General features: G+C 45.7%; 1 protein-coding gene across 1 annotated transcript in view; it reads right to left on the bottom strand.

Moving 5' to 3' along the window:
- The window catches only part of KIF5C (kinesin family member 5C), a 157,057-nt gene that overhangs the window by 23,860 nt on the left and 109,279 nt on the right, over nucleotides 1-23,918 (bottom strand). The window contains exons 14-21 of the mRNA XM_032356183.1: nucleotides 21,636-21,842; nucleotides 19,430-19,576; nucleotides 12,978-13,166; nucleotides 9,007-9,124; nucleotides 6,590-6,666; nucleotides 5,242-5,351; nucleotides 3,114-3,215; nucleotides 2,830-2,890 (exon numbers count right to left, since the gene is read on the bottom strand). Of these exons, the coding sequence (XP_032212074.1) occupies nucleotides 2,830-2,890; nucleotides 3,114-3,215; nucleotides 5,242-5,351; nucleotides 6,590-6,666; nucleotides 9,007-9,124; nucleotides 12,978-13,166; nucleotides 19,430-19,576; nucleotides 21,636-21,842 (1,011 nt within the window). The remainder of the gene's footprint in view (nucleotides 1-2,829; nucleotides 2,891-3,113; nucleotides 3,216-5,241; nucleotides 5,352-6,589; nucleotides 6,667-9,006; nucleotides 9,125-12,977; nucleotides 13,167-19,429; nucleotides 19,577-21,635; nucleotides 21,843-23,918) is intronic.

A 23,918-nucleotide genomic window follows, 5' to 3' on the forward strand; every position in this document is an offset into this window, starting at 1 on the left:
AACACAGTGCACACCACACCTGTGCAAGGCCCAGTCGCCTTCCAGGGCAGGGGCAGGGGTGTGGCTCCATGCTCATGTTTACACAGACATGCTGTTCCAGCCCCTGCCCAAGGATCTCAGCGCTCCCCAACCCACCTCAAGCTGCTGCTCTGAATTCTCTCTCTCAGGGATTTTATTCAACTGTAACCATAGTAAACATTTTCCATAAAAAAGCCACCACACCAAAGGGAAATGAGAAGACAAGACACGGGTCCCTTGTCAAAGGGCCAGGCATCTCCTTGGGGCCTAAATACCAAATACTATGGAGTCCTGAGTTTGGCATCTTTACCTGATTTTTGTTTGTTCTTAGGTGAATTCAGCAGTACAGGAGGGGTGGTTAAAAAGCTTTAAAACAATTTGCAAATTGCACATTTAAGCTTAGGTAGCTAGCATTTGGCTTCCCACAGCAATGAATTTTCCTCCACGATACCATCATTTCTTCACCGCATCTGACTCACTTCCCTGAAATGTTCCCTGTCACAGGCCACTGCCCTCTGTGTAAATGCTCCGGGCTCAGCTTCCTGTCAGAGGGGACAGCAAAGGCGAGCCCAGAGAGGTGAAAACACAAGGCCCATTAACACAGCAGGAGAGGTCCAGCCCTAGAGTCCCAAGTGTCCTGTTAAAGCAAGATGGCTGCCTCGGGCCCCAAGACACCCTCCACATCTTCCAACGTCAACCCCTGCAGTGGGCTTTAGACTCCAACCCCTGCACGGCAGGTTCCACCCTCCCTCCCACCCAAATACTCAAGAAGCCAGAAGAGACCTTGAGCTATGGAGAGTTCAAATAAGGTCAGCCAAGGGCAGCGAGCCTGTTGCCGAAGAACATTTACAGCTTGGGGTGGATTCCAAAAGCAGGTTGAGTGAAAATATCCAAGTATAAAATGACACCAGCTGTGGGGATTGGATCTGGGGTTTCAAATGTGGATGTGAGCGAGATGTGCCAGTGGTGAGCTGAGAGCAAGAGAGGAAGGGAGCCAGCGTGTCAGTGGGTCTGTCCCCTATGGGTGAGTATGCACCAGGTGGGAAGGGTCAGGGATGTTGGGGGAAGGTAATTGGGTGGAAGATACTGAAATGTCATTTATCTCTGGCTAGTGGGACACAGTAACATTTTAAATTTCAATATTTTTCTGAATTTTTAGAATCATCTGTAACTGTGGGTATTACTTCTCCGGTAAAACAGGCATAGAAGAGGCAACGTTAGGGCCTCATCTGCTTTCCCCTAGAGCCAACCGGTCATCCACCAGCTTCTCTGCCATGTTGGAATGGCCCAAAACCCTCTGAGCCACAGTCATCTTACTCCTGTTCTCAGCGGATGGTGCCCTCTGTCCCTTCACCTGGCTTTGAGGGACAACTAACAACAGCCCAGGAACAGAGTGCACAGTCAGGTCCAGCCCTGAGTAACAATTTGCCTACGGCCTGGAGTCACCAGATTCTTGGGAGGCTGTCCCACATAAATTCACACGACACAAATGGAATCAAAATATATGACTGTATCAGGGCCGCCTAGGTGGCTCAGTCGGTTAAGCAGCTGGCTCTTGAATTTAGCTCAAGTCATGATCTCGGGACTCTGAAATTGAGCCCCATGTGGGGCTCCGCACTTGGCACAGAGTCTGTTTGAGGATTCTCTCTCCCTCTGCCCCTACCCCTACTTGTGTTTGCATGCTCTCACTCTCTCTCAAATAAATAAATAAATATTAAACAACAAAAAAAAAAGTATGACTACATCCCAACAACAGTCTCTCTATTGTTTTATCATATGAAGTGACCTGACATGCTTTCATCAAATTAAGAGGCTCTGTTGGGACAGTCTGTCTTCAAACACACGCTGTGTGGCACTTTGCAGAGCTCTCAAGAGCCCTCACCCTCAGAGCAGCTGAAATGGAAGTCAACCAGAGCAGATAAACCTCATGAATTCAGATGCAGGATGGAGAAAACCAAGCAGGATCTCAAATGATGAGACTTTCTGATCTGTCACTCTTGTGCCCCAAAACCGGCATGCCTCAAGGCCCTACCTGGCCTACAACTTCTCTTGCCTTGACCCTTCCGTGCCTACCTCTTGTCTCCTCACTGCATCATTGACTTTCCTGCTGTTCTCCCACATGCCAACTCCAGGCTCACCTCAGGGCCTTGGCATAGGCTATTGCCTCTGCTTGGAAGGCCCCTCCCCTGACATTCCCATGGCTTAGTCTTTCACCTGCTTCAAGTCCCTGCTCAAATGTCACCACCTTGTGGGACCTTTGCACTTTCTATAACCATGTAATGGAGGTCATGATTTCCTTCCTAATGTTCACGTCTGTCTCCCCACCCCCGCTGAAGGCATGCTTAAAAGGGCCAGGATCTTATCTTTGTGATTTACTGATACAACCTAAGCACCTAGAAGAACACCAGCCCTTAGTAGGTGCTCTTGCATGTTGAATGGAAATAAGTCACAATGTGCAAAGTCAGTAAAGATTCAGGCACTGATTTTCAGGTCAGTTTAATTCTCGCTCAGGGCCTCTAGTTACAGCACTAAGCATGGAGGCAAGATGGATAGATGGATGGATGGACAGACAATCATGGTATCAAGAGCTGGGGAATAAATTCTACAATCCTCTCTTTTCCACAGGACATTTTATCTAAATGTCTGTATTTGTCTTAATGTCTAAATATACGGTATTTGCCTAAATATTTTGTCTAAAATGGTATGTGAGAACGATGGGCACAGAACAAGTTTCAGAATACACAAATTCAACACATCACAAATTAATTGGGTCTTTGGGACTGAAGCGAGTTGGGAAGCATGCTGACATACCACCGTCTCCTCCAGCCCTTTGAGGTCCTCTCTGGCTTGTTCCCGTTTATCATTGAGCAATCTAAAAAACAAAAAGGAGTCATGAACCCAAGGGGCATCAGAGAGTTCCAGATACCATCTGCACCTATGGATATGTCAACAGTACCAACCGTCTCACGAGTGGGCACTCTTGTCACATAGACCCGACCTACCCAGAATATTGAGGAATCGGAGTCACGAGAATAGACTTCCCTAAGACTCAGCGGGAGGAGAGAGAACAGAGGAAATATTTAACGTGCACTCACAAGAGCTTTTCCAGTTTCATTTCCCTTTCTTGGTCCTCCACTTTCAGCTTGTTATAATCAGAGCTGAGCTTCTCCTGTTCCAGTTGCAATTTCTGATTCAAACTGAAATGGAGGGGGAAAAGCAATACATGGCACATGAATCTGAAATTCTGAGGCACCCAGCTAAAGAGATGGTTCTGTTCCAACCCCATTAGTTCTGTGCAATAAAGGCGTCAATTCTGGAGGATTTTGAGGGATCAGAGAACAACCTCACAGCTTCCTCCCTGCCCAAGTGAAAACTAATTTCTGGGAACATCTCAGAGGCATGAAACATAAGGCTTTGAGAATATATTTATAGTTGGCTTGTGCAAGAGCTTTGGGGGGAAAATAATGAGCTAGGAAAAGGGCTGATATTTTAAAACAGAGAGAGAGAGCACAGTGAGAAGAATTCTGCTTTGTCTGCCCTACAGACGGCATGTACGCACCCACTCAGGAAACCTTATCTGCCCATGGCACCCTTCCCTTCCTCTCCGGTCCAATCACCTGAAAACATCTCCTAAGTCCAAATTCCTGGCCGACACAGGGACAGTGCCGCTGTGTGAAGTCTGCAAGGAGTGGGTACAGAGAGAGAAAATACAAAGAAAGCCCAGGGTCTGCGGCAAAAAAAAGGAAACTTGCCATCTGGTTGGGGGCACTTGGCCAACACTTGCATGCAGTATTTATAAAACCTTTTGTGTGGCCATGCCTGTGCGTCCGTAAAGGAACAGATTCTACCCATCTGAAGGAAAACCCAGGGTCGTTTGAAAGGCGCAGGCCAAGGAAGCTTCTCGTCAACTCACTCATTCACCAACGGCTCTCCTTCCTCGTTCCTTCCCTCCCCCCGTTCCCCTCCGGCTGAACATGTCAAGGGTGATTAATCAGAATAAAGAACACAGGACACGCTTGAAGGGGAAAGAACAACATGAGTAGCAGCACGGGGGTGGTCCAGGAGGAGGAGGAGGGCAAAGACGATGTTAAGGACTTGCCTTGGGTAGACAGTGTGGACGGAGCCCAGATCACACCACTTACACTCTGCTTCATTACCATTCTCCTCTTTCAAAATGCAAATGCGCTGTGGGAGCGGCTTGCACACAACGAAGAGAGATTCGGATCAGTAGCCTGGAGAATTAAACTCTAACTCCCGTTTGATTCCTACTTAGCAGCGCGACCCTAAGAAGCTCACGGAACCTGGCCTTGCTCCCCAGACAGAAAGGCAGTTCTCCATCTTCAGAACGTGGGCGTGGCGGGAGGCTTCGGTCTAGATCTTGGGAATGAGGGTGAGGGCGTCAGTGGATGGGACTGTATTTCAACATAACTGGTTTTCTTGGTTTTCCCTCGTCTTTTATTTAGGGGCATTTAAAAATATTATTCTGCAAACAGGTTCAAAAACTGCCAATGCTTTCACTGGGCAAAAACATAAGAACCCTCAAGGAGAGGATCCCGAAGGCACTCGCCGGCTTGCTACCTTGTTTTGACAGCGTGGCGGGAAGGTAAGAGAGGAGGAGGGGTTCTTGAGGCGCCGTGACGGGACAGGAGTATGGCCCTGAAGGGGGGTGACAGCAGAGATGAGCTGCAGTGACACCATCCTGGCAAAGCCACAGGTCCACGAGCACAGACACAGGTCCCTGAGAAGCGTGCGCATGTGCCCAGGCGGCTCAGGGCTGTGCGGGGAGCATTTCTGTGATGGATGAGGAGGCAGCAGGGGCTGACTATCTCCTTTGGAGTATGTTTCAGCCTATCGGAACCCCTGAGTCAGGACCAATGCAGGGGGGTTCGTTGTATATTTTCATATATAATTTCATACAAACAGTGTCGCCACCTATGAGGGCATGTGTCTGCCCAGCTGAGTCCCCAACATGACCCCGACTCCCGGGGGACGAGGAAGGGTGGCTGCGCCCGCCTGCCACCTGCCCCACCAGAGCACCCAGAGGCTCAGCTCCAGATGGGAGGACAGATGTCGGAAGCTGCGCATCCAGCCTGCCGCGGCACAGGGCAGGTCACAGAGCCCGCAGGCCAAGGAGGGCAGAACTGGGCTCAAAGCCGCGTCCTTCCAGGCTGGCCCGAGAGCCATGCCCACCCCCGCGTCCCGAGAGCTCCTGGGCCGACTCACTCCCGAATCTCATCGATGATTTTCTGCTTCTCCTCAATTTCATCCCGAAGTCTGGACAGCTGCTTCTGGTGAGCTTCCCGGTGGCTCTCCATCTGCTGCTCCAGCGCCTTCTGCAAGCCAGGCCAAGAGAAATGTGTCATCCACTCGTTGGCTCACAGCCCACGCCATGACAAGCCCTGGATTGTTTCTGCCTCCTACTCTACGTCCCTCAGCTGTCAGGTCCCAAAACTGGGGCCCCCAGAACCTGCCTTGCTTTACTGGCACAACAAAACCCGAAGATCTATGATAAAACCCAGCAGGGGTTTTATCCTAGGAGCAAATCGGTCCATTAATTGAATAAAAATCTCTCCCGGGGCCCCCTACAGCTCACATGAGCCACATGGCTTCTCTCACCAGGTCAGCCAGAGGGCACAGACCTCTTACTAAATACACCCAGGTGACCGCAGACAAACCACCTAACCCACGTGAGCCACACTTCCTCCCCTGTCAAATTCAGAGAATTGTCCCTGCCCTAAGCACTGCCCAGATTTATGGTGACGTTTATAGGAGACCTCTTCACCAAAGGGACATGACACGCGGAGAAGGGCCCATCAGGGTGAGCCTGGAGAGGCTCATGCCGTGGGCACGGCTTTTTTTGTTTTTGTTTTTTAAATATTTTATTTATTTATTTGATAGAGACACAATGAGAGAGGGAACACAAGCAGCGGGAGTGGGAGGGAGTAGCAGGCTTCCCACAAAGCAGGGAACCCAGTGCGGGGCTCAATCCCAAGACTCTGGGGTCATGACCTGAGCCAAAGGTCATGATGCTTAACGACTGAGCCATCCAGGCGCCCCACATTTTACCTGTGGCCTTGCACCCAAAGGGACAAGCAGTTTGCCTAAATGAATCAAAATCCTACATCCTCTCCTATCTCATTTTATTCACCCACAAAGCTTCTTTCCCAATTATTTTGCCTACATTTTCCTTCACCACTCTACATGTGGCCAAAAATAAACATCTCTATGGTACACGGCAATCCAAATCTGGAGTGCTTCTTTAAAAAGGTCAAGGGAAGACATGTTCTGGCAGTTCAGCACAGCAGTGCGGCCCACACAGTGACCGGGGGGGCTGCTGCCTCCCCTTCCCCAGGAAGAGGGAATCAGCACAGACTAACGCAGCATGACTACCGGACTTCTGGACACCTCCGCCTTCCTCTCGGTCCTGTGCCAGGCCGCAGTGTGCCACGGCCGGCACCAGTCCCTCCCTCCTACATGGCCACACAAGTCTCTGAAGGAGACAGATTTTCCTAGAGTAAGAAAACACAGTCCAAATGCACGCTGGGATCTGGGGCAGGGGCCGCGCACACACCTTCATCTCCTCTGCATCCTGCAGCCGCGTCAGATGTTCCTTCTCCTTATCCTGGAAGCTGACTTCGTGCATTTTTTCTGTTTTGAATTTTAAATGATGATTGAAGATTTAACTGGCGGGACTCACATCCAAAAGTAAACATATTTTTAAAAAGACAAAAGACAAAAAAAAAAAAAAAAAAAAAGGAAGAATGGCCATGGAGTGAAACAGAACTTATATGACCAATTACAACCACGCTATCCAAAATCAGGCTTCCCAGGCGAGACTTCAGGCCGATGGAGGCTGCCCACTCCAGTATGAGGGGCGGCGGTGGGGACCAAGGTGCTGACTCAGAAGTGGGCCACTCTAGGAGGGAACTGACCGGGCTGGGTCTGACCTCTGCCCTGGCCTTGGTGAGAAACCCCTGCAGCAGGGTACAACAACCTGCTCTGCACATTGGAAAGCACTCTGTGAAGTCGAGAGGCATTTGGATGCAATGCCACTATTAGAGTTCCAGAAAGAGCTAATTTACCTCCCATCAGGACGCTGTTTATTCTCTAAGAATCTAGAGCAGAAGAACAAAAAAATCTAAGAACAAAGAAAACAAAAAATAACACACTCCAGATTAAAAAGGAAGGCCTCACATTTGGTGCATGGCACACCTCCAGGGGGAAGTCTGTCCCAGCCTATTCTTGGTCAGGGGCACGCACCCGGCACCCCCAGCAAGCAGCAGCCTAGGGGGTGGACGCGGGTAGCAAAATGGTTTAGAACAGAGTCATGCAAGTCATTACGCTTTCTATCTAGTCTGTTCCACCTTATTTTAGATCTTCTCACCTCTATTTTATTTCTAGTTAGGGCACCACTACAGAAGCCATTTACGAGAGAGAGAAAAGTTCTTTTTAATGCCAAGTATTACGGGGAGCGTGCTGTCTCTGACATTCATCCATTATCACATAAAGAAACATGACAAGGTCATAGCGGGGCTGAGGGTGTTCTCGATCTTTCTAAATTTGCCTAGACATTTGGAACAAAATGTATTTACTGAGCAAGTAACCACATTAACAATAAAGGAAATAAAAACAGGTGGCATCACCACCAATCCTACTACCCTATCAAAACAATTTTCACTTCAAATATTAATCTGCAGGCCTTGGAACACAAGTATCCATTGATTCCTGGATGTTATAACCCAGTAAAGCTAAGATTACATACTACAATCTTTAATCTAAGGATGCCTTGTAAGCAGGGCTGCACAGCCCGCACGTATTTCACCTCCAAAACAACACATGTTCTTTCAAACAACATCCCATAGCTGGCTTAAGTGTTCGACATTTAGGTTGGCTGCCTTTTCTTCCTTCTGCTAATACAATGAATTCTACAACAAATATCTGAGATTTGAGGATCAAAAGGTATGGAATGTGTTATGATAATTGCTATTTATCCTCAAAAAGTTTTTTTTTAGAAAAGATTTTATTTATTTGACAGACAGAGATCACAAGCAGGCAGAGAGGCAGACAGAGAGAGAGGAGGAAGCAGGCTCCCTGCTGAGCAGAGAGCCCGATGCGGGGCTCGATCCCAGGACCCTAGGATCATGACCTGAGCCAAAGGTAGAGGCTTTAACCCACTGAGCCACCCAGGCGCCCCATCCTCAAAATGCTTTCTAAAAGAACTCTAACAAGTTTCATTGCAATTCATGGTATGTGTGTCCATTGCATGGCAATGCATGTGTTCTTAAAACCTAGTCCAGTTTTTGGATTTCTAGTTACCTCTCTTGAATTTTTTCTATTTATTCTTATCTTTGGAGTGCTTCCTATGTGTCAGGCACTTCCCTAAGCAAAGGGCATCAGGAGGCTGTCCGGCAAAGGGAAGAGCTGGTTCCAAGGATGGAGGGTGCAGGCAGCCGTTGGCAGAAATTCAGACTTTATATTAAGAGCAGGGGGACATCATGGAAGGGTCAGAGGCATGGGGCTGGGCACAAGATAGAAGGTGCTTTTAGAAGAGTTCCCTGAGAAGCAGCACAGTGGCTGGCCTGGAGCAGATGGGCTGAGAGCCTCCCTAGACGATGCAGTCACAACTCTTCATTAAGATTAAGGATAGTGAAAATAAAGGTGGAGATGAGCAGATGCAGACAAGCATCCAGCAGATCAAATGGACAGGTCGTGGGAACAAACTGGAGGCCAGAGGTGGAGGAGAGAAGACTGACTCGGGCAGCGGGGTGGATGGAGGGAAATGGGAAGAGGAGCAGATACGGGTGGGGGCAATATTCTATCTAATTTTTTTTTTTTTACCACACCCCCTTCCCTCAATTATTCCGTTATTTTTCAGGAGACCTGGAAAGGCTATAAATGAGCAAAACTAAATGTCGTGACTTTGGCCAACTAGAGAGTACCTGATGTAGGCCAAGAGCTCAACACCTGCAAAAGGAGTCAATTACTTACCTTGGGCTCGGAGTTTGGCCAGCTCCTCACTGAGCGAGTCCTGGGACTCCTCCAGCTGCCTCCTCTTCTGTTCCATGTTCTGCATGTAGTCTGTCAGGGATTTGATCTTGGCTTCGTGCTTTAAATAAACAAAAAGATGGAAAGGAGGCATGAGGGACAAGCAACCCGGCCTGCCTGCAGTTGTCTGATGGGACTTCCTGGGTCCCTTTTTCGAGGACCAACTCCCAAACAAAGCATATTCTGCCCTCGGCTTGGGATCTGTGATCATGGGCTAACATGGCCCTCTGTTTCCTCCCTGTGCTCCACTGCTTCATTCCGCACTGACCCCTCTCATCACCACGGCCCTCCCCACCACCCGCCTAAGTGAGATGCCAAAGCCCAAGCTGGTTTTTCTCCTCATAGAAAACAATGTCCTGGGCAGAGGCTTCATTCTTGGAACTGGCACCTCTAGGTTCTGTCTTCAGAACTCAAATATGGTCTTTTCTTTTCCTCTCAAACACACCAATTCCTGTGTCTGAGAGACCTTGCATTTTACATTTTCTCTTCCTAGGACGCGCTCCACCCTCCCCACCCAGAGTCCTTATCACTGGGGTCCCCACATTTTCTTACAGTACCCAACTTTGGCAAGATTTATCTATTTCTTTTTACTTGTCAGCTCCATGAGGGTATGGAGCCGATGCTTAATAAATATTAGTGGAACCAGTGAATGAATGGAAGCTCATTGACTGAAGTAAAGACAGGGCGCCCTTCCAGCAGACGGAAATATGTAAGCACTTCCCCCACTCAAGATCTACAGCGTTCACATGAAAGCAGGAAAACCCTGGAGACTGAGCTCTCATCTAGTGAAACAACCTCTGGGAAATGGGACACAGAGCAGTCGGGTTATAAGCACAGCTTCCGATGAAAAGGATGAGTGTAAATGAAGAAAATAATTGCATTTTTCCTGGAAAGATTTTGTCAGATTCTTTAGATCATGTCAGAAAGTAAAGAGCCAAAGTTTCTCTGACTTTCAAATCCCCAGAAATAATGATTAAATATTTGTCTCTGTGTATATTCTAACGGTACAAAGTAGCACCCAACAGAAAGCTGTATGTTGCTAATGGAGAACGCACTAACACATTTATCCTTTAACATTCTAATATGCTGATATTCTTGACTCTGATCTCATATACCCAAAGTCAATGTCACTGTCAGACTTGGGCAACTAGAGCCTCGGTCCTGGGCCCCACACTGCGAACACTCCACTAGGGCTGTCTTCTGGCTGCACTCATTCCGCGGAGCAAAGAGCGTGTAGGCCAAGGAGGCCTGCCCCATGGAACCCATGCCCCTTCCAGACCACACTCTGAGGACTAGAAACCCAGGAACTCCCTGCTCCAGTGGCCATAAAGGCCACTCCTAGGGCTGGCACCTGTCATCAGTTCACACAGATTAGAGTTGACAGTTACACAATGCTATCAGTTTCCACGAAGGGCAGAAGGGCTGGTGCACCCAGATGGAAAGAGAAGACAGTGGGCTGCAGACGCAGGGACTTCTGTTTCTACTCTTGCCTTGGTCTCCAAACGTTAGGCGCAGGACTATCCAAATGCACATATTCTCAGTACAAGAGGTGACCTGGATATCAGACTTGAAGTGTCGGTACTCTGCCCTAAGGTTTATCATTTTCTCCCCGTTATTTTTTAATTATAAAAATGTCAAGTAGTAAAGCAAATCCAGAAAGAAGTGGCATAGATTTCACCCATGTAGCAGTTTTGTTTTGTTTTGTTTTTTAAGATTTTGTTTGTTGGGGACGGGGGGGGGTGGTGGGAGCAGAGGGAGAGGGACAAGCAGACTCTGTGCAGAGCACAGAGCTGATGCGGGCCTCCATCCCACAACCCTGATATCGTGACCGGAGTCAAAATCAAGAGTCTGACATTCACCCGACAAACCACCCTGGTGCCCCCACCCATAAACCATACTTACCAACTATTCTTGGTCTTAACTGTATGAATGCATACTGGATAGAGTTGCAAGGCCCAGCATACACATAATTGAGCATTTTCATTTTCACTTACGTTTATATAATCATTCTTTCCAAATGGCCATGTTTTATAAATTTTTTGTAAGAGCTGCATAGGAATCTTTCATGTAACTTAATGTCATTATCTTATCAACAGACGTTTGGGTATTTTATGTTTTTATAACGTAAGTAATAGCGCACTCACCATCTTCCATATAGGCTTTGCACATTTTAATCGGGAAATAAACATATAAAATAAAATTTTTGCCTTTTCATTACCAGTGAAAAATACCATAAATGAAACTACTGGACCAAAGTACTTAAATTTTTATGGCTTTTGATTCCCAAAGTGCTTTCCAAAAGGACTGGCCGAATTATACTTTTCTCAGCAATGTATATAAATTTCACGATCACACAACACTGGATAATATTTACGGTACATTTTTGCTTAGTGCATTGGTTATAAAATGGAGACCTGATGTGCTCATTTGCATCTCTCAGGTTACTACAGCGGGAGGGGGGGAGGCTGGAGCTGGCTCTGGCATGACATGTTACTGTTTACAAGCCTACCAGAAGGACGTACGCTTTTGTCAGTCTCTCAGTATTATTGGACACACGACTCCCTGCTTGTATGAATTTCCTGCAAATGATTCCAGCTGTTTTAATGCCTGGTCTGAGGCAGTGAGCAGTCCTCACTGCGACACACCCAGAAGTCTCAAGCCCCAAACACCAAGCTCAGATATCAGTGGTGGACCAGAAACGAAGCTGCTGCTTTCTGAAACCACCTCACTAAAAAGAAAACGCCATTTCAGTGGGTAGAAGAGCAGCCTGACTCACTGAGCAGACGAAATGTGCCCTGGGACTCAAAAATCCCTTCACGGCTTTGTGTGCACACATGCTTTGGTTTGAGTCCCTGATCTGCCTTTTGCTGGCTGTGGGATTTTGAACTGTGTATTTAATCTTTCAGAGTCTCTCCTTCCTCATCTGAAAAACAGGAATAATAATAAAACCTGCCTATCAGGACTTTTTTTTAAAGATCAAGTGAGGGGCACCTGGGTGGCTCAGTGGGTTAAAGCCTCTCTGCTTTCGGTTCAGGTCATGATCTCAGGATCCCAGGATCCTGGAATCGAGCCCCACATCAGGCTCTCTGCTCGGCAGGGAGCCTGCATCCTCCTCTCTCTCTGCCTGCCTCTCTGCCTACTTGTGATCTCTGTCAAATAAATAAATAAAATCTTTAAAAAAATAAAAACAAAAACAATAAAGATCAAGTGAGATGATGCATGTAAAGAGCTTAGTGCAGTGTGGGGAGCTTTGTAAACACTCACTAAAATGTTACATGCTACTAGTGGGGCACCTGGATGGCTCAGTGGGTTAAGCATCTGCCTTTGGCTCAGGTCATGATCTTGGGGTCCTGGGATCAAGCCCCACATCGGGTTCCCTGCTCACTGGGGAGTCTGCTTGTCCCTCACCCACTTCCCCTCCCCCACCAGTGTGGGCATGCACTTGTTCGCTCTTTCTCTCAAATAAATAAAATCTTTTTTAAAAATGTTACCTATTACCATTATTAATAATAGCAGTAGCAGCAATAGTTTCTGTTTTCACATATTAAGTTGGACCTGTGGTAGAGATTAAAAGATGAAGGAATGTTCCTTAGCTCATAGGAGTTTTAGCTTCCACCCAATCTCATCCATTCATTATAATCTCTACCTATCTACCTACATGTCTGTACACAGATAGAGAGATGTAGACACATCCTTTAAGAGGGACTGAAGGTAATTCATGTAATTCACACAACAAAGTCTAGCCTTAAGCAGAAGCTTGGGCTGTAATTGTTTGTGGAGGCCTTGGACAAGTCTTATATAAAGCAAAGTCCACCAGCTATCCCTACCAAGCACCATCAGACCCAGTAAGAGCACCGAGCAAGCAGATTTCAAGAGGTTGAGGGAGTGAAATGAGGAGGAAAGGGGTGACCTACCTGGGAAATGAGCAGCTGGCAGGCAGCCAGCTCCCGCTCACTGGCATTCATCTTCCTGTTGGAGTCCATCTGGGCGTTCTCGAGCTGTTTGCTGCGGTTCACCAGGGATTTGACCTCCGACTTCATCTTGCTGATATACAGGCGGGCCATGGTGAACTCCTCCTCAATGACTCCATTCACGTCTGCCAACTGAGCACAGGAAGGCGCACACTCAACTATACTTACAAATGCCGGAGATTCATGGGGCCCCGAAAATCTGTCCATGGATCCGCAAAAGGTCTTTGGATTTCTGATGAGGAATCCTTAATTATAGGACCACAAGCGGAAAATGATAGCTGTATGTGACTATATATTCACTATATAAATATATCCCAAGTTTTCTGAAACCTCAGGAAGACTGAATTAAAAACCTCTATTAAATATCTTTCTCAATCAGCCAGGGTTTTCACTGCAATTAATTTTTAAGATGAAAGACGTGATATCAGAGGGAAAATACACTTCTTTTTAATCTTAAGAAGATTAAAAAAAGGATAACTCTGAAAGGGTATTCCGTTTAATGTCCAGCACCTTACATTTCTAGAATAGCTGCAAGGCCTAGTGTTTTTAAAGGTGACTCTGAGTCCCTATAAGAATTCAAATCAAAGTTTCAATTCTGGGGTGCCTGGGTGGCTCAGTGGGTAAACCCGTCTGTCTTTGGCTCAGGTCATGATCCCAGAGTCCTGGGATCGAGCCCCACATTGGGCTCTCTGCTCAGCAGGGGGCCTGCTTCCTCCTCTCAGACCACTTGTGATCTCTGTCAAATAAATAAATAAAATCTTAACAAAAAAAAAAAATTTCAATTCTTTTCTCTATGGTCTCCTATTCAGTGAGTCTTGAATAGAATTCAATGTCTTGAATATGCTTCTATAAGCAAAGGTTGAAATAAAAAGGGTTTTCTACATAGCCTTCAGTTAAACAACAATAACAACAAAACTGAATTAAGAATGTGCTGTTACCAAATGCCCTTTCAGATGAAGATTTTCCTATGACTTTTTGTTTACTATCAATCAATATTTCCCTGTCTCTGTGTGCCTGCCCCTTCCAAGGAGATAAGAATCAAGCTTATATTATTTAACATTATCTGAGTGGGGTGCCTGGGTGGCTCGGTTGGTTAAGCAGCTGACTCTTGGTTTCGGCTCAAGTCGTGATCTCAGGGTTGTGGGATGGAACCCCGGATCGGGCTCTGTGCTCGGTGCAGAATCTCCTGGAGACTCATTCTCTCTCTTGCTCTGCCCCAACCCCCAGCTCTCTCTCAAATAAATAAATAAAATTACCTGAGAGTTTAACAATCTAAATCCACCTTTAGAAAGAAAGATGCTGAAACCCAGCATTTCTGCATGATCTCATATTTGGCATCTCAGTTTCAGAGCTCAACTGGAAACAAAACCCGAAGCAAGATACTTGGGATAGAAACCCGTTTGCTCTCAAGACGCAAACATGCTCTGAAGGGCAATTAATCAGAGGAGCAAAATAACCGTGCACATATTTTCTTTAACCACCAGAGGGCATCCTAGCCCCTCAGGAGAACACAAGAGCGCTGTCCAGTACCCAGCCCACAAACAGAAGCTTCAATTGGTTCTAAGACAATGATTCCAAATATGGTTTTAATGTTCCACAGTACGTTATAACTGCCCACTTTTGTCATTATTGCTGTCATTAACTCATCATATGATGATTTTTTTTCTGTAAAAATTTAAGAGCTAGGAATATGGAATCGTATATCAACCCTGAAAATTGGTAGCAGATGGGAAGTATACCAGACCACATCGGTGCCTGTAACTTTGTGTCAGCCTTCCCCTAGGACTCCACAACAGGATCTGTGAAATGACACCAGTGTCAAATCAACACAAAGCAGAACCTATGTTAACAGCAAGAAAACCCACAGTCCTATTTTAATGAAGGTTCTTGCTGAGCCACTTCTAATTCTGACTGCCAGTAACCATTTGCCTACCAACAGTTTCTCATTGCATTCCTGCTTACAACCCAATGGCATGAAGAGAAGGGGTGAGATACGCCCCCAACCTTTCAGTGCAGTTTTGTTCCTCTGCCTTTGTGATTGGCTCAACATGGAACACACAGGAGAAGCTTGTTCTTTAGGCTCACCAGGTATGTCCTGTGTGTTTGTCCAGCCTCTGTGGAAAGGTAAGTGACTTCCATCTCTTTGATGTGGGGTTTACAACCTACACCAACTCCTTGGGAAAACACCACCAGACCAACAAGTAGAGCATTTGGGGAAGGGAACAAACACCTCCTCCCTTCCAGCTCTGTCTTTAGACAAGGACACTTTGTACTCCATGCCCAGATCCCATGTGCATTGGGGAAGAGTAAAATAGCACACATTTTGGTTTCCTCCAAAATGCAAGCTGGATGCTTTTCCCCCTTCCAGAACCATAACTTCTGGAGCCTACCCTTGTCCTAGGAAGTCTAAGAGGAGATTTTGAATCTGATGAAACACCGCCCCCCCTGCCCCACAAAATGGTACTCTGAACAAATGGTTTTACTTTAAAGTCGTGTTTTTGTTGATTTTGGTTTTGTTTTATCTTAACCACTTATGAGTTCATATATTCAGTCATTCAAAGTAAACTCAAAATTTTCAGTAATCCCAGTAAACTGTTATTTCAAGAGGGGAATCAAGTTTGTTGCTAAAATGTTATTTATAACTCTCCACTGGGTCTGACAATGACTCCAACAGCACACACTACGCTGCGTGATCCAGGAGAGCTGACTAATCCAGGAGAAAAGGCTGCCTTTCTGTGGGAAGGCGATGCTGCCGGCCCCTCCCACCCTGTCTACATAGGAGTCACCCCCATACCCACCCACCCCAGGGCTCAGGAGCATGGAGTGATTGCACAAGGTGCCATTTCTAGGCCAAGTAAAAGGTAAGTAAGGTGACTGTTGCCATTCCAATACCTTAAAGTCAGAATGGGATGAGAAGTCCCTTTTTTTCTTTTTGTTCTCTCTTTTTTTAATGTTCAGAAATGTCCATTTTCTTTGTGCAGTACAGAGCTCAGGCATGATATGGTGGTTTCCAAGAGCTTGATAGGCAGGAGGGGATTGGAGAAGCAAGCCTTCTTGGCAGCAAGACCCCAGCCCCAACACAACCAAGACTGTATCGAAGAGGCTGATGGGATGTAGGCTGTTGGTGATGAGGGCTGATTTCAGGCCCAGGATCTGCAGAAATGTATCTGCCGCACTGGCCACGCTATAGAAATGTCCCCAATGCTACTGGGGCCCAGGGCCCCTCAACTGCCCGAAATTCTTCACCTGTACTTCACCCAGACCCAAAGTCAAAAGAAAATCTGGCAACTAATCCAATCCATTTCATTTACTATACCTCAACTTTCTATCCTAGACTTCTGGAAACTTTTGTTTTAAAGAAAGCCAGGTGACATAGGAAAAAGATAAGAAGAGGAAGTTCACTAATAAACCCAAGGAAAGTCAACTCGAGGCTCATCTCATCATTGGATGGCCGCATCTTGTTTTGTAGACTAAACAAAGTATTGCCTGGGCTCTGAAAATGTTTCAAGACATGACAGAACTGGAGAAATATGGGTTCTTCTGTTACCCTGCTGTCTGGGCCTGTTATATTCTGGAAAGAGGGCATCTTTTCCCCTCTTCCCAGGGTATGACCAGGAGTCACCATGTGGGAACTGAATAGGGTTTTAGGAAGAAAAACAAGGTCACTGACAAATGTCTCCCTGATCTGATCATTTTCTTAGATAAAAGAATTATGTCTATTGAGAGGTCATAACCAATTCTCTATGCCCACAATGTAGATCTAAGAAATATATGTATAACTCATGCAATTTCTGACAACCTGTAAGATAATGTGGGCTCATCTTGTCATTGCACAAATCAGGAAAATGAAGCCCGATAAGTATAGTGAATTGCCCAGTCACACAACTCCTACACATTAGCTCTCATTGCCCTGAAGAATAAGTCATAATTGTGGGGGGAAAAAAAGGCCTCATAATGATTAAGAATATGATGCTCTATGAGTGAGAATTGTCAATGAAAATAACCAGTTATCAATGAAATTAACTAAGGCATCCAATGTCTGGAATCCAAAAATATCTTGAAAACATCCAGCTAAGTATTTAAAAATAATTTCAATCATACTTCAGATTCCCAAAGGTAAAGATTCTTTTTTTAATGCCGAAGTACCCAGACACTCCTTGATTTCATTAGCATTTCTTATCAGCTCTATTTTAGAATGTAGCATAAAAATATCTTCCTTTATCGTTATCAGCAGCAGGCACCAACTTCTCATAAATCAAGTCCACCTTCATAATGCATGGGCCACTTAATCCCCCAAATCTCAGAAGCTCAGTACCAACGCATGCTTCTAAAAATTAAATCCCCAAACATAAAGCCACCCAACTGGGGCTGAATGGGTTAATCTTATAGTATCTGAGAATTCTGTACTAAAATTAGATTCATTCGCAAAGATTCATGAAATATTCAGTTACAATAGAGGTTCTATGAAAGAATGATTAGGCTTATAAGAGGTCGTATACTCTAAGACTAGATCTGCGATATTATCTAAAAAGGGATTTCTAGGCTTCCCAGAAATGTCTATAAACAGAAAGAATTGGGGGAGCCTTTTCTAGTACTTAACAATCCCAGCTCAAAATCTAAGTGTTCCCACAAAGCAGACAGATGTAAAACTCAGCCTTTGAAATGGCTGACCTCAAAGAATTTGATTTTAGGAGCTCAGGAAGTGGAAGTTGAGCGATATAATACCATTCCATGGCTTGCCACAATATGCCACACGTACCGAAGGCTACTCTGTACAAGGGTGCTGTGTTATGATTACAAAACTACAGGATGGGACGCCTGGGTGGCTCAGTTGGTTAAGCAGCTGCCTTCGGCTCAGGTCATGATCCCAGCGTCCTGGGATCGAGTCCCACATCGGGCTCCTTGCTCCGCAGGGAGCCTGCTTCTCCCTCTGCCTCTGCCTGCCATTCTGTCCGCCTGTGCTCACTCTCTCTCCCTCTCTCTCTGATAAATAAGTAAATTAAAAAAAACAAAAACAAAAACTACAGGAATCGAAACAGTGTGGTTTTAGCATCACAATTAGATCAATAAAATAGACTAGAGACCAGAAACAGTCCCATACACTGTTGGGGCGATGGATACGTTCATGATCTTACTGTGGTAATGGTTTAATGAGAGTATAATATGTCAAAACTTCTCAGACTATACTCTTACAAAGCTATTTTTAAAAATATCTCTAGCTTAGCTCTCTATGTCTCCCTACCGCAGGTAACTGATAATTGTTCTTGGCTGATAACTTTCTACGCACTCTCTTGTCCCTCTATTCCTAGCTCACAGACAATTTCATACCACCCCCATTCTCCCCGCCTCCCTTACTTCCTTGCTACCAGTGGCACCAATGTGCACAACTCTAGAGGATCCATCACGATTGGCTGAAGCCAGTGACAGCAATACTATTTCTCTTTGCTTTCCCAGTTTCTCTTGCAATTTGGGGTGACCATATGACCCAATTCTGGCTAATAAGGTATAAGAGGACATCTACTAGGGATTTCTGGGATATAGTTTCCTCCTGATGAGAACTGGCTGCCTTTTCAGCCCATCCTGCCTTGCATGTGTTTGTGTGAAGATATGATGGTTGGTGTTACAGCAGCTATCTTGCTATCATGAGACAAAAGGCTACAGATGTGAAAAGGTAACAAGCTAATGAAAGCAGAAAGGAAATAAAGAAAAGGCCTGAATCCTTGACATCATTGAGACAATGGATCAAAATTCACTTCTGAAACTTGAATAAGGTTAGACTAACCGGGGCCATCTTGTTAAAATGCAGATTCTAATTTCAGTAGGTCTGCAGTGGCCCTAGAGTCTATACTTCCAACAGACTCCCAGGTGATGCAGATCACAACCCGAATAGCAAATTCTACACAAAATTCTCATATTGTGAATAATTAAATGTGGATTTATTTTTAAGCCACTGTTAGAATCCTATTACTTTCAGCTGAAAGCTTTCCTAATTCATACTGATTGGCTGGGGAATTTTCATTCTGTTGGGTTCTCACAGAAAAAGAGAAACACAATTCTGAGACTAGAAGTATTGCTTAACCTATCCAATTCCAAACTCCTGTGACACTGGCATGTAAGTTAGAGAAATAACCCCATCTGCATAAGGCTCACCAAAATTTGAAGACGTTTCTTGTATGTGAAAGGTAATTTTTTCTCCTCTGCCAAATCCAGCCAATCATTCACTTAGTCATTCAATCAGCCCTTGGTTTGTTCATTCCAGTATTACCAAGCACGTGGCGGGTGCAAAGCACTACGCTGAGTATTGGATACTTAGGAGAATAAAACACAGACCCTGCTTGCTTAGGACCCCACCATTGTAGGAGCAGGTAGACAAGATAAAAGAGGGGCTGGCTTACCGTCTTCACATCATTGGTGCCGATAATTCCGCCTATCTCCCCCAGGTCCTTCAACAGCAAATTCAGGATCTCCGTAGCCCTCTTCTTCTGGTGGTTGCTAAGCTCTTGTAGCTGGCTCAGCTCCCTCTGTGTGGTTGTCAATGTCGTCTGAAAAACACATTTTAACAGCAAATTAGAAGAGCTGCCCACCAATTCATACCCGCTGCATTGCAAAGAATAACGACATGACACAGGATGGAGTTCTTTTATCATATCATGCACTTTCAACAAAAGTCAAACTAGAGTATAGCACCGCCGTCTTTGATAAAAAGGAGACTTGGCCTTGGCCTGATAGGTTATGTCTACATATCCCATGACGATTTGCAGGGCGGTGAAATGTTTTTTAAAAACAGAGTCCAAAAGGAGCCCTCAGGTTAACAAGGCGTGAATGCATCTTCGTATCCTCGACATGTTCTGTTTCAGTCCCCCGGTCCCAAGCATCCCCACCTGCATCTCCACTTCCACATCCAAGCGAACCTCCTCCCTGGACCATTTCCAAAATTTCCCACCTGACTTCATAATAATAGACAGGTCAGGAAGGCCCAGAGAGCCATTCATGTGTTTAGAAAACAACTTTTAAAAAGTCGTGGGATCTTCCTGGTGAAGCCGAATTGAACACACTTCGTCTCTTCTCAAAACTGGCTGAGAGCCTCCATCTTAACATAGAGCAGTAGCTCCGTTTTTATTGCCAAACATCAATACCCATCTCTTTTCCGTCTCTCACGTACGTTACCCAAAGGTAGAGATTTACAACTAACTTGATGAACTCTTCACATGAGAGGAATAGCCGTGCTTTGGTGTCTTGGTACTCACTCAGCCAACAAAGAAAATAATTTTGCTGCAGTACAGAGCTGTGGAGCTGCAGGCAAAGACACATAGGCAAGTCTGCCATCACGGCTATTATACTAGCACCCTTGCCCATGGTCTGGCTAGAAACAGTACTCTAAACCAGTCTAGTGATACTTGGGCGTAGCAGAAAATAAGAACTGTATTAGGGAAAATGTGTCACTGTTTTGAGATGCAAATGAAATGAAAGGCTCATTAAAGGATCCAGCAGAAAACAGTAAGCAGAGAAAGCCGAAGTCTCCTATCCTAGGTGACTTCTGGTTTGTTTTTCTGCTTCTTTTTGGTTTTGTTTTGGCATTGCTATCACTTATTTTGCTCTGTTTTTAAAGCCTACGGAAGCAGTAGTTTCCATCTTGGGAAGCCCTTTAAAAAGCCTTCCTTCGTGCAGGTGAATACACAGAATTCGGAGCATTTCCCGTCGGCTCTACGGTCAGCAGATGAGCGCTCTCCAGCACCATCTGCTACGCGCGGCCCGGGAGGACTGGATGTTTTCCACGAGGCAAGCTGGGCACAGTCCCATCATACCAGGCCATTGCGCCGAGGTGCCAAGGGCAGCCGGTTACAGCCATTCGGCTTCCTACCACCTATTTTCCAAGCAGAAAAGGACAAAATGGAAACATCGCACCACCAGCCACCTCACCAAATGCGCACCCTGGGGGGCTGCTAGCTCACCGCACACAGCGGGCAGCGTCTTTGCCTGGGAGCACTAGCTCCCCACCAGGACAGTCAGTTCCTGGCTGCGGCCAGAAGTCGTGGGGAAGGAATGGGTTTATTCAGGACACTGTAAACAAGAAGTGCCATCCAGACCTTCCATCGGTCACCCACGCTCATTTGTTACTATAATACCTGTGACAAATTTATTGGTATTGTAGCATAGGCACAGGCCTTCACTGAGTGCTTTATATCAATGTTCTCTAATTCTCATGTATTGAAAGGGGCCTGTTATTAATGCCATATTGTACAGATACGGGAACGAATACTCACAAAGTTTAAACATCTCAATTAAGGTCTCATAGTTGTAAAGTCACAATGTTAGCTAGGAGTTCTGTGGCTCTTAAGTTCTGCACTCTCTTGACTATTCACAAAGCATCCCTGCTAAGGTTATAAAACCCCTGGATAGAAAACAATCCCCAGTTCCGGAACGAGTGACAAAAGTCACCTACGTGAGGTATTTCAGTTACTGGAAGATTTCAGAGAATGCCTCTGACACTGAATAACCACCCTGCCAGCTGCCTTCCTATACAGTGTCTGTCAACAGACGTCAACATCGAGTACAGGAGCAGCGGCCCAGAGTCCCACCCCCAGAGGCAGATGCCCCAACCGTTTTCTGGGCCAGCTCATCTGTCAGCTGCTCATTGGCCCTGGTCTTGTCCTCCACTTCCTGTGACTTCTGGTCGTAATTGACAGCCAGCTCTTCCAGGGCCTGGAGAACTTCCTTCACTTCATCTTTGGCTGCCTCATTCTCAATCTGGAGACGTGTCAGCTCTTCCTGGATCTTCTCGTAGTCTCTTCTTGTGGAAGCCAAAAGCTGGGGAAATGAGATGGCATGAAACTGGTGAACGTAATGTTCAAGCGTTTCTGTGCTGTGTTCTATCCCAAATAAAGTGATTTTAAAAACAGATATGGGTAGGGGTAGGGGGTGTGGGGGAGGGTCCTGGGTGGCTCGTTGGTGAAACCTCAAGGCTGAGTCTGGGTCAGGTCATGATACTGAGCCCTGTGTTGGGCTCCACACTGAGCGCAGAGCCTACTTAAGGTTCTCTTTCTCCCTTTGCCCCCCGCCCCCCCGCCGCTCATGCACTCTCCAAAAAAGCAGATATAGCATGCTCAGCATGACTAGAAATCCCACTGTATATCTAGATAATAATTTTTTAAAAATAGCATGAGGTTTCAAAAATCTTTCTTTTTCTTTGATTTTTATTTATTTATTTATTTATTTAGGTTTAAAGCTGCATAGGCTGAACTCAAAGACTTGATTACAAATCAAAAATTTCTGGGGCACCTGGGTGGCTCAGTGGGTTAAAAGCCTCTGCCTTCAGCGCAGGTCATGATCCCAGGGTCCTGGGATCGAGCCCTGGATGGGGCTCTCTGCTCAGCGGGTAGCCTGCTTCCTCTCTCTCTCTCTCTGCCTGCCTCTCTGCCTACTTGTGATCTCTGTCTGTCAAATATATAAATAAATAAATCTTTAAAAAATAATTTTCGGGGTGCCTCAGTGTGTTGACTGCAACTCAGTGTGTTGGGCCGCTGCCTTCAGCTCAGGTCATGATCTCAGGGTCCTGAGATCGAGTCCCACATCGGGCTCCCTGCTCACTGGGGAGCCTACTTCCCTTCCTCTCTCTCTGCCTGCCTCTCTGACTACTTGTGATCTCTCTCTGTCAAATAAATAAATAAAATCTTAAAAAAAAAAAAAATTTCTACATTCTGTTGCTGCTGGCTCTTCCAAATGCTGAACAAAGAATGAACGGAGTCATCTCTGAGGACAACGGTAATACTTCCATGGTTGTTAACATTATCATTATTCCACACTGTAAACAGGTCGGTTTCAGAGTCAACCAAAACAGCATACAAGAACAACTGTCAACTTCTCTTTATATTCATCTTGAATGTATGGAAGGATATATCCCAAATATTAACATTAGTTAAAAGTGAATGACTAGGCTTGTGGACGTTTTCATGATCTTCCTGCCTATTGTATTTTCTGACATTCCTATGTAAAATTGGCAATATAGAAAAAAAATATTGAGTTTTAACTGTTACATAAAGTAAGTTTGTCATAGGCAGTTGTACCAAGTTAGAGATGCAAAGGCATAGAATGGGAGGAAGAAGGCAGGAAACATTAAGCAGATGGAAGACCCACCCAAACCTAAGAGAAAAATCAGTTTAAAATGACTGCTCTGGGGCGCCCAGGTGGTTCAGTGGGTTAAGCCTCTGCTTTCGGCTCAGGTAATTATTTCAGGGTCCTGGGATTTGGTCCCACATCGGTCTCCCTGCTCATTAGGGATTCTGCTTCCCCCTCTGCCTGCTGCTTTGCCTACTTCTGATCTCTTTCTCTCTGTGTCAAATAAATAAAGTCTTGTATTTTTTTAAAGATTTTATTTATTTATTTGAGAGAGAGAGAGCGCGTGCGCACAAGCGGAGGGGAGAGGCAGACGGAGAGAGAGAAGCAGACTCCCCGCTGAGCAGGGAGCCCGATATGGGGCTCGATACCAGCACCTGGAGATCATGACCTGAACTGAAGGCAGATGCCCAACCATCTGAGCCACCCAGGTGCCCCCTAAATAAAGTCTTCTAAAAAAATAAAAATAAAAAAGTAAAATGATCTGATGGCAAAAGCATAGGTGATCTCCCTGCCAAGGGAAGTATTTGGACAAGGGCCACAATCATTGCCCTGGAGCAACAAAGGAAAACAAAGAGGAAAAAAACGTATGGCTGTAGAGAGAATTTGCTCTGTGGGAAGGCTGGGACTGGGGACATGAACCCAAGCCACCTAGAATTATATGATGTGATCCAATCCATAGCAGATTAGCAACAAAGCAGAAAGTACTCTAAAGCACAAAAGAGAAAAAATACTTCGATGGTGCTCAGCAAGAGAACCACTAATCATCTA

Source organism: Mustela erminea, chromosome 8 (genome assembly GCF_009829155.1).
Source record: "Mustela erminea isolate mMusErm1 chromosome 8, mMusErm1.Pri, whole genome shotgun sequence".
NCBI lineage: Eukaryota > Metazoa > Chordata > Mammalia > Carnivora > Mustelidae > Mustela > Mustela erminea.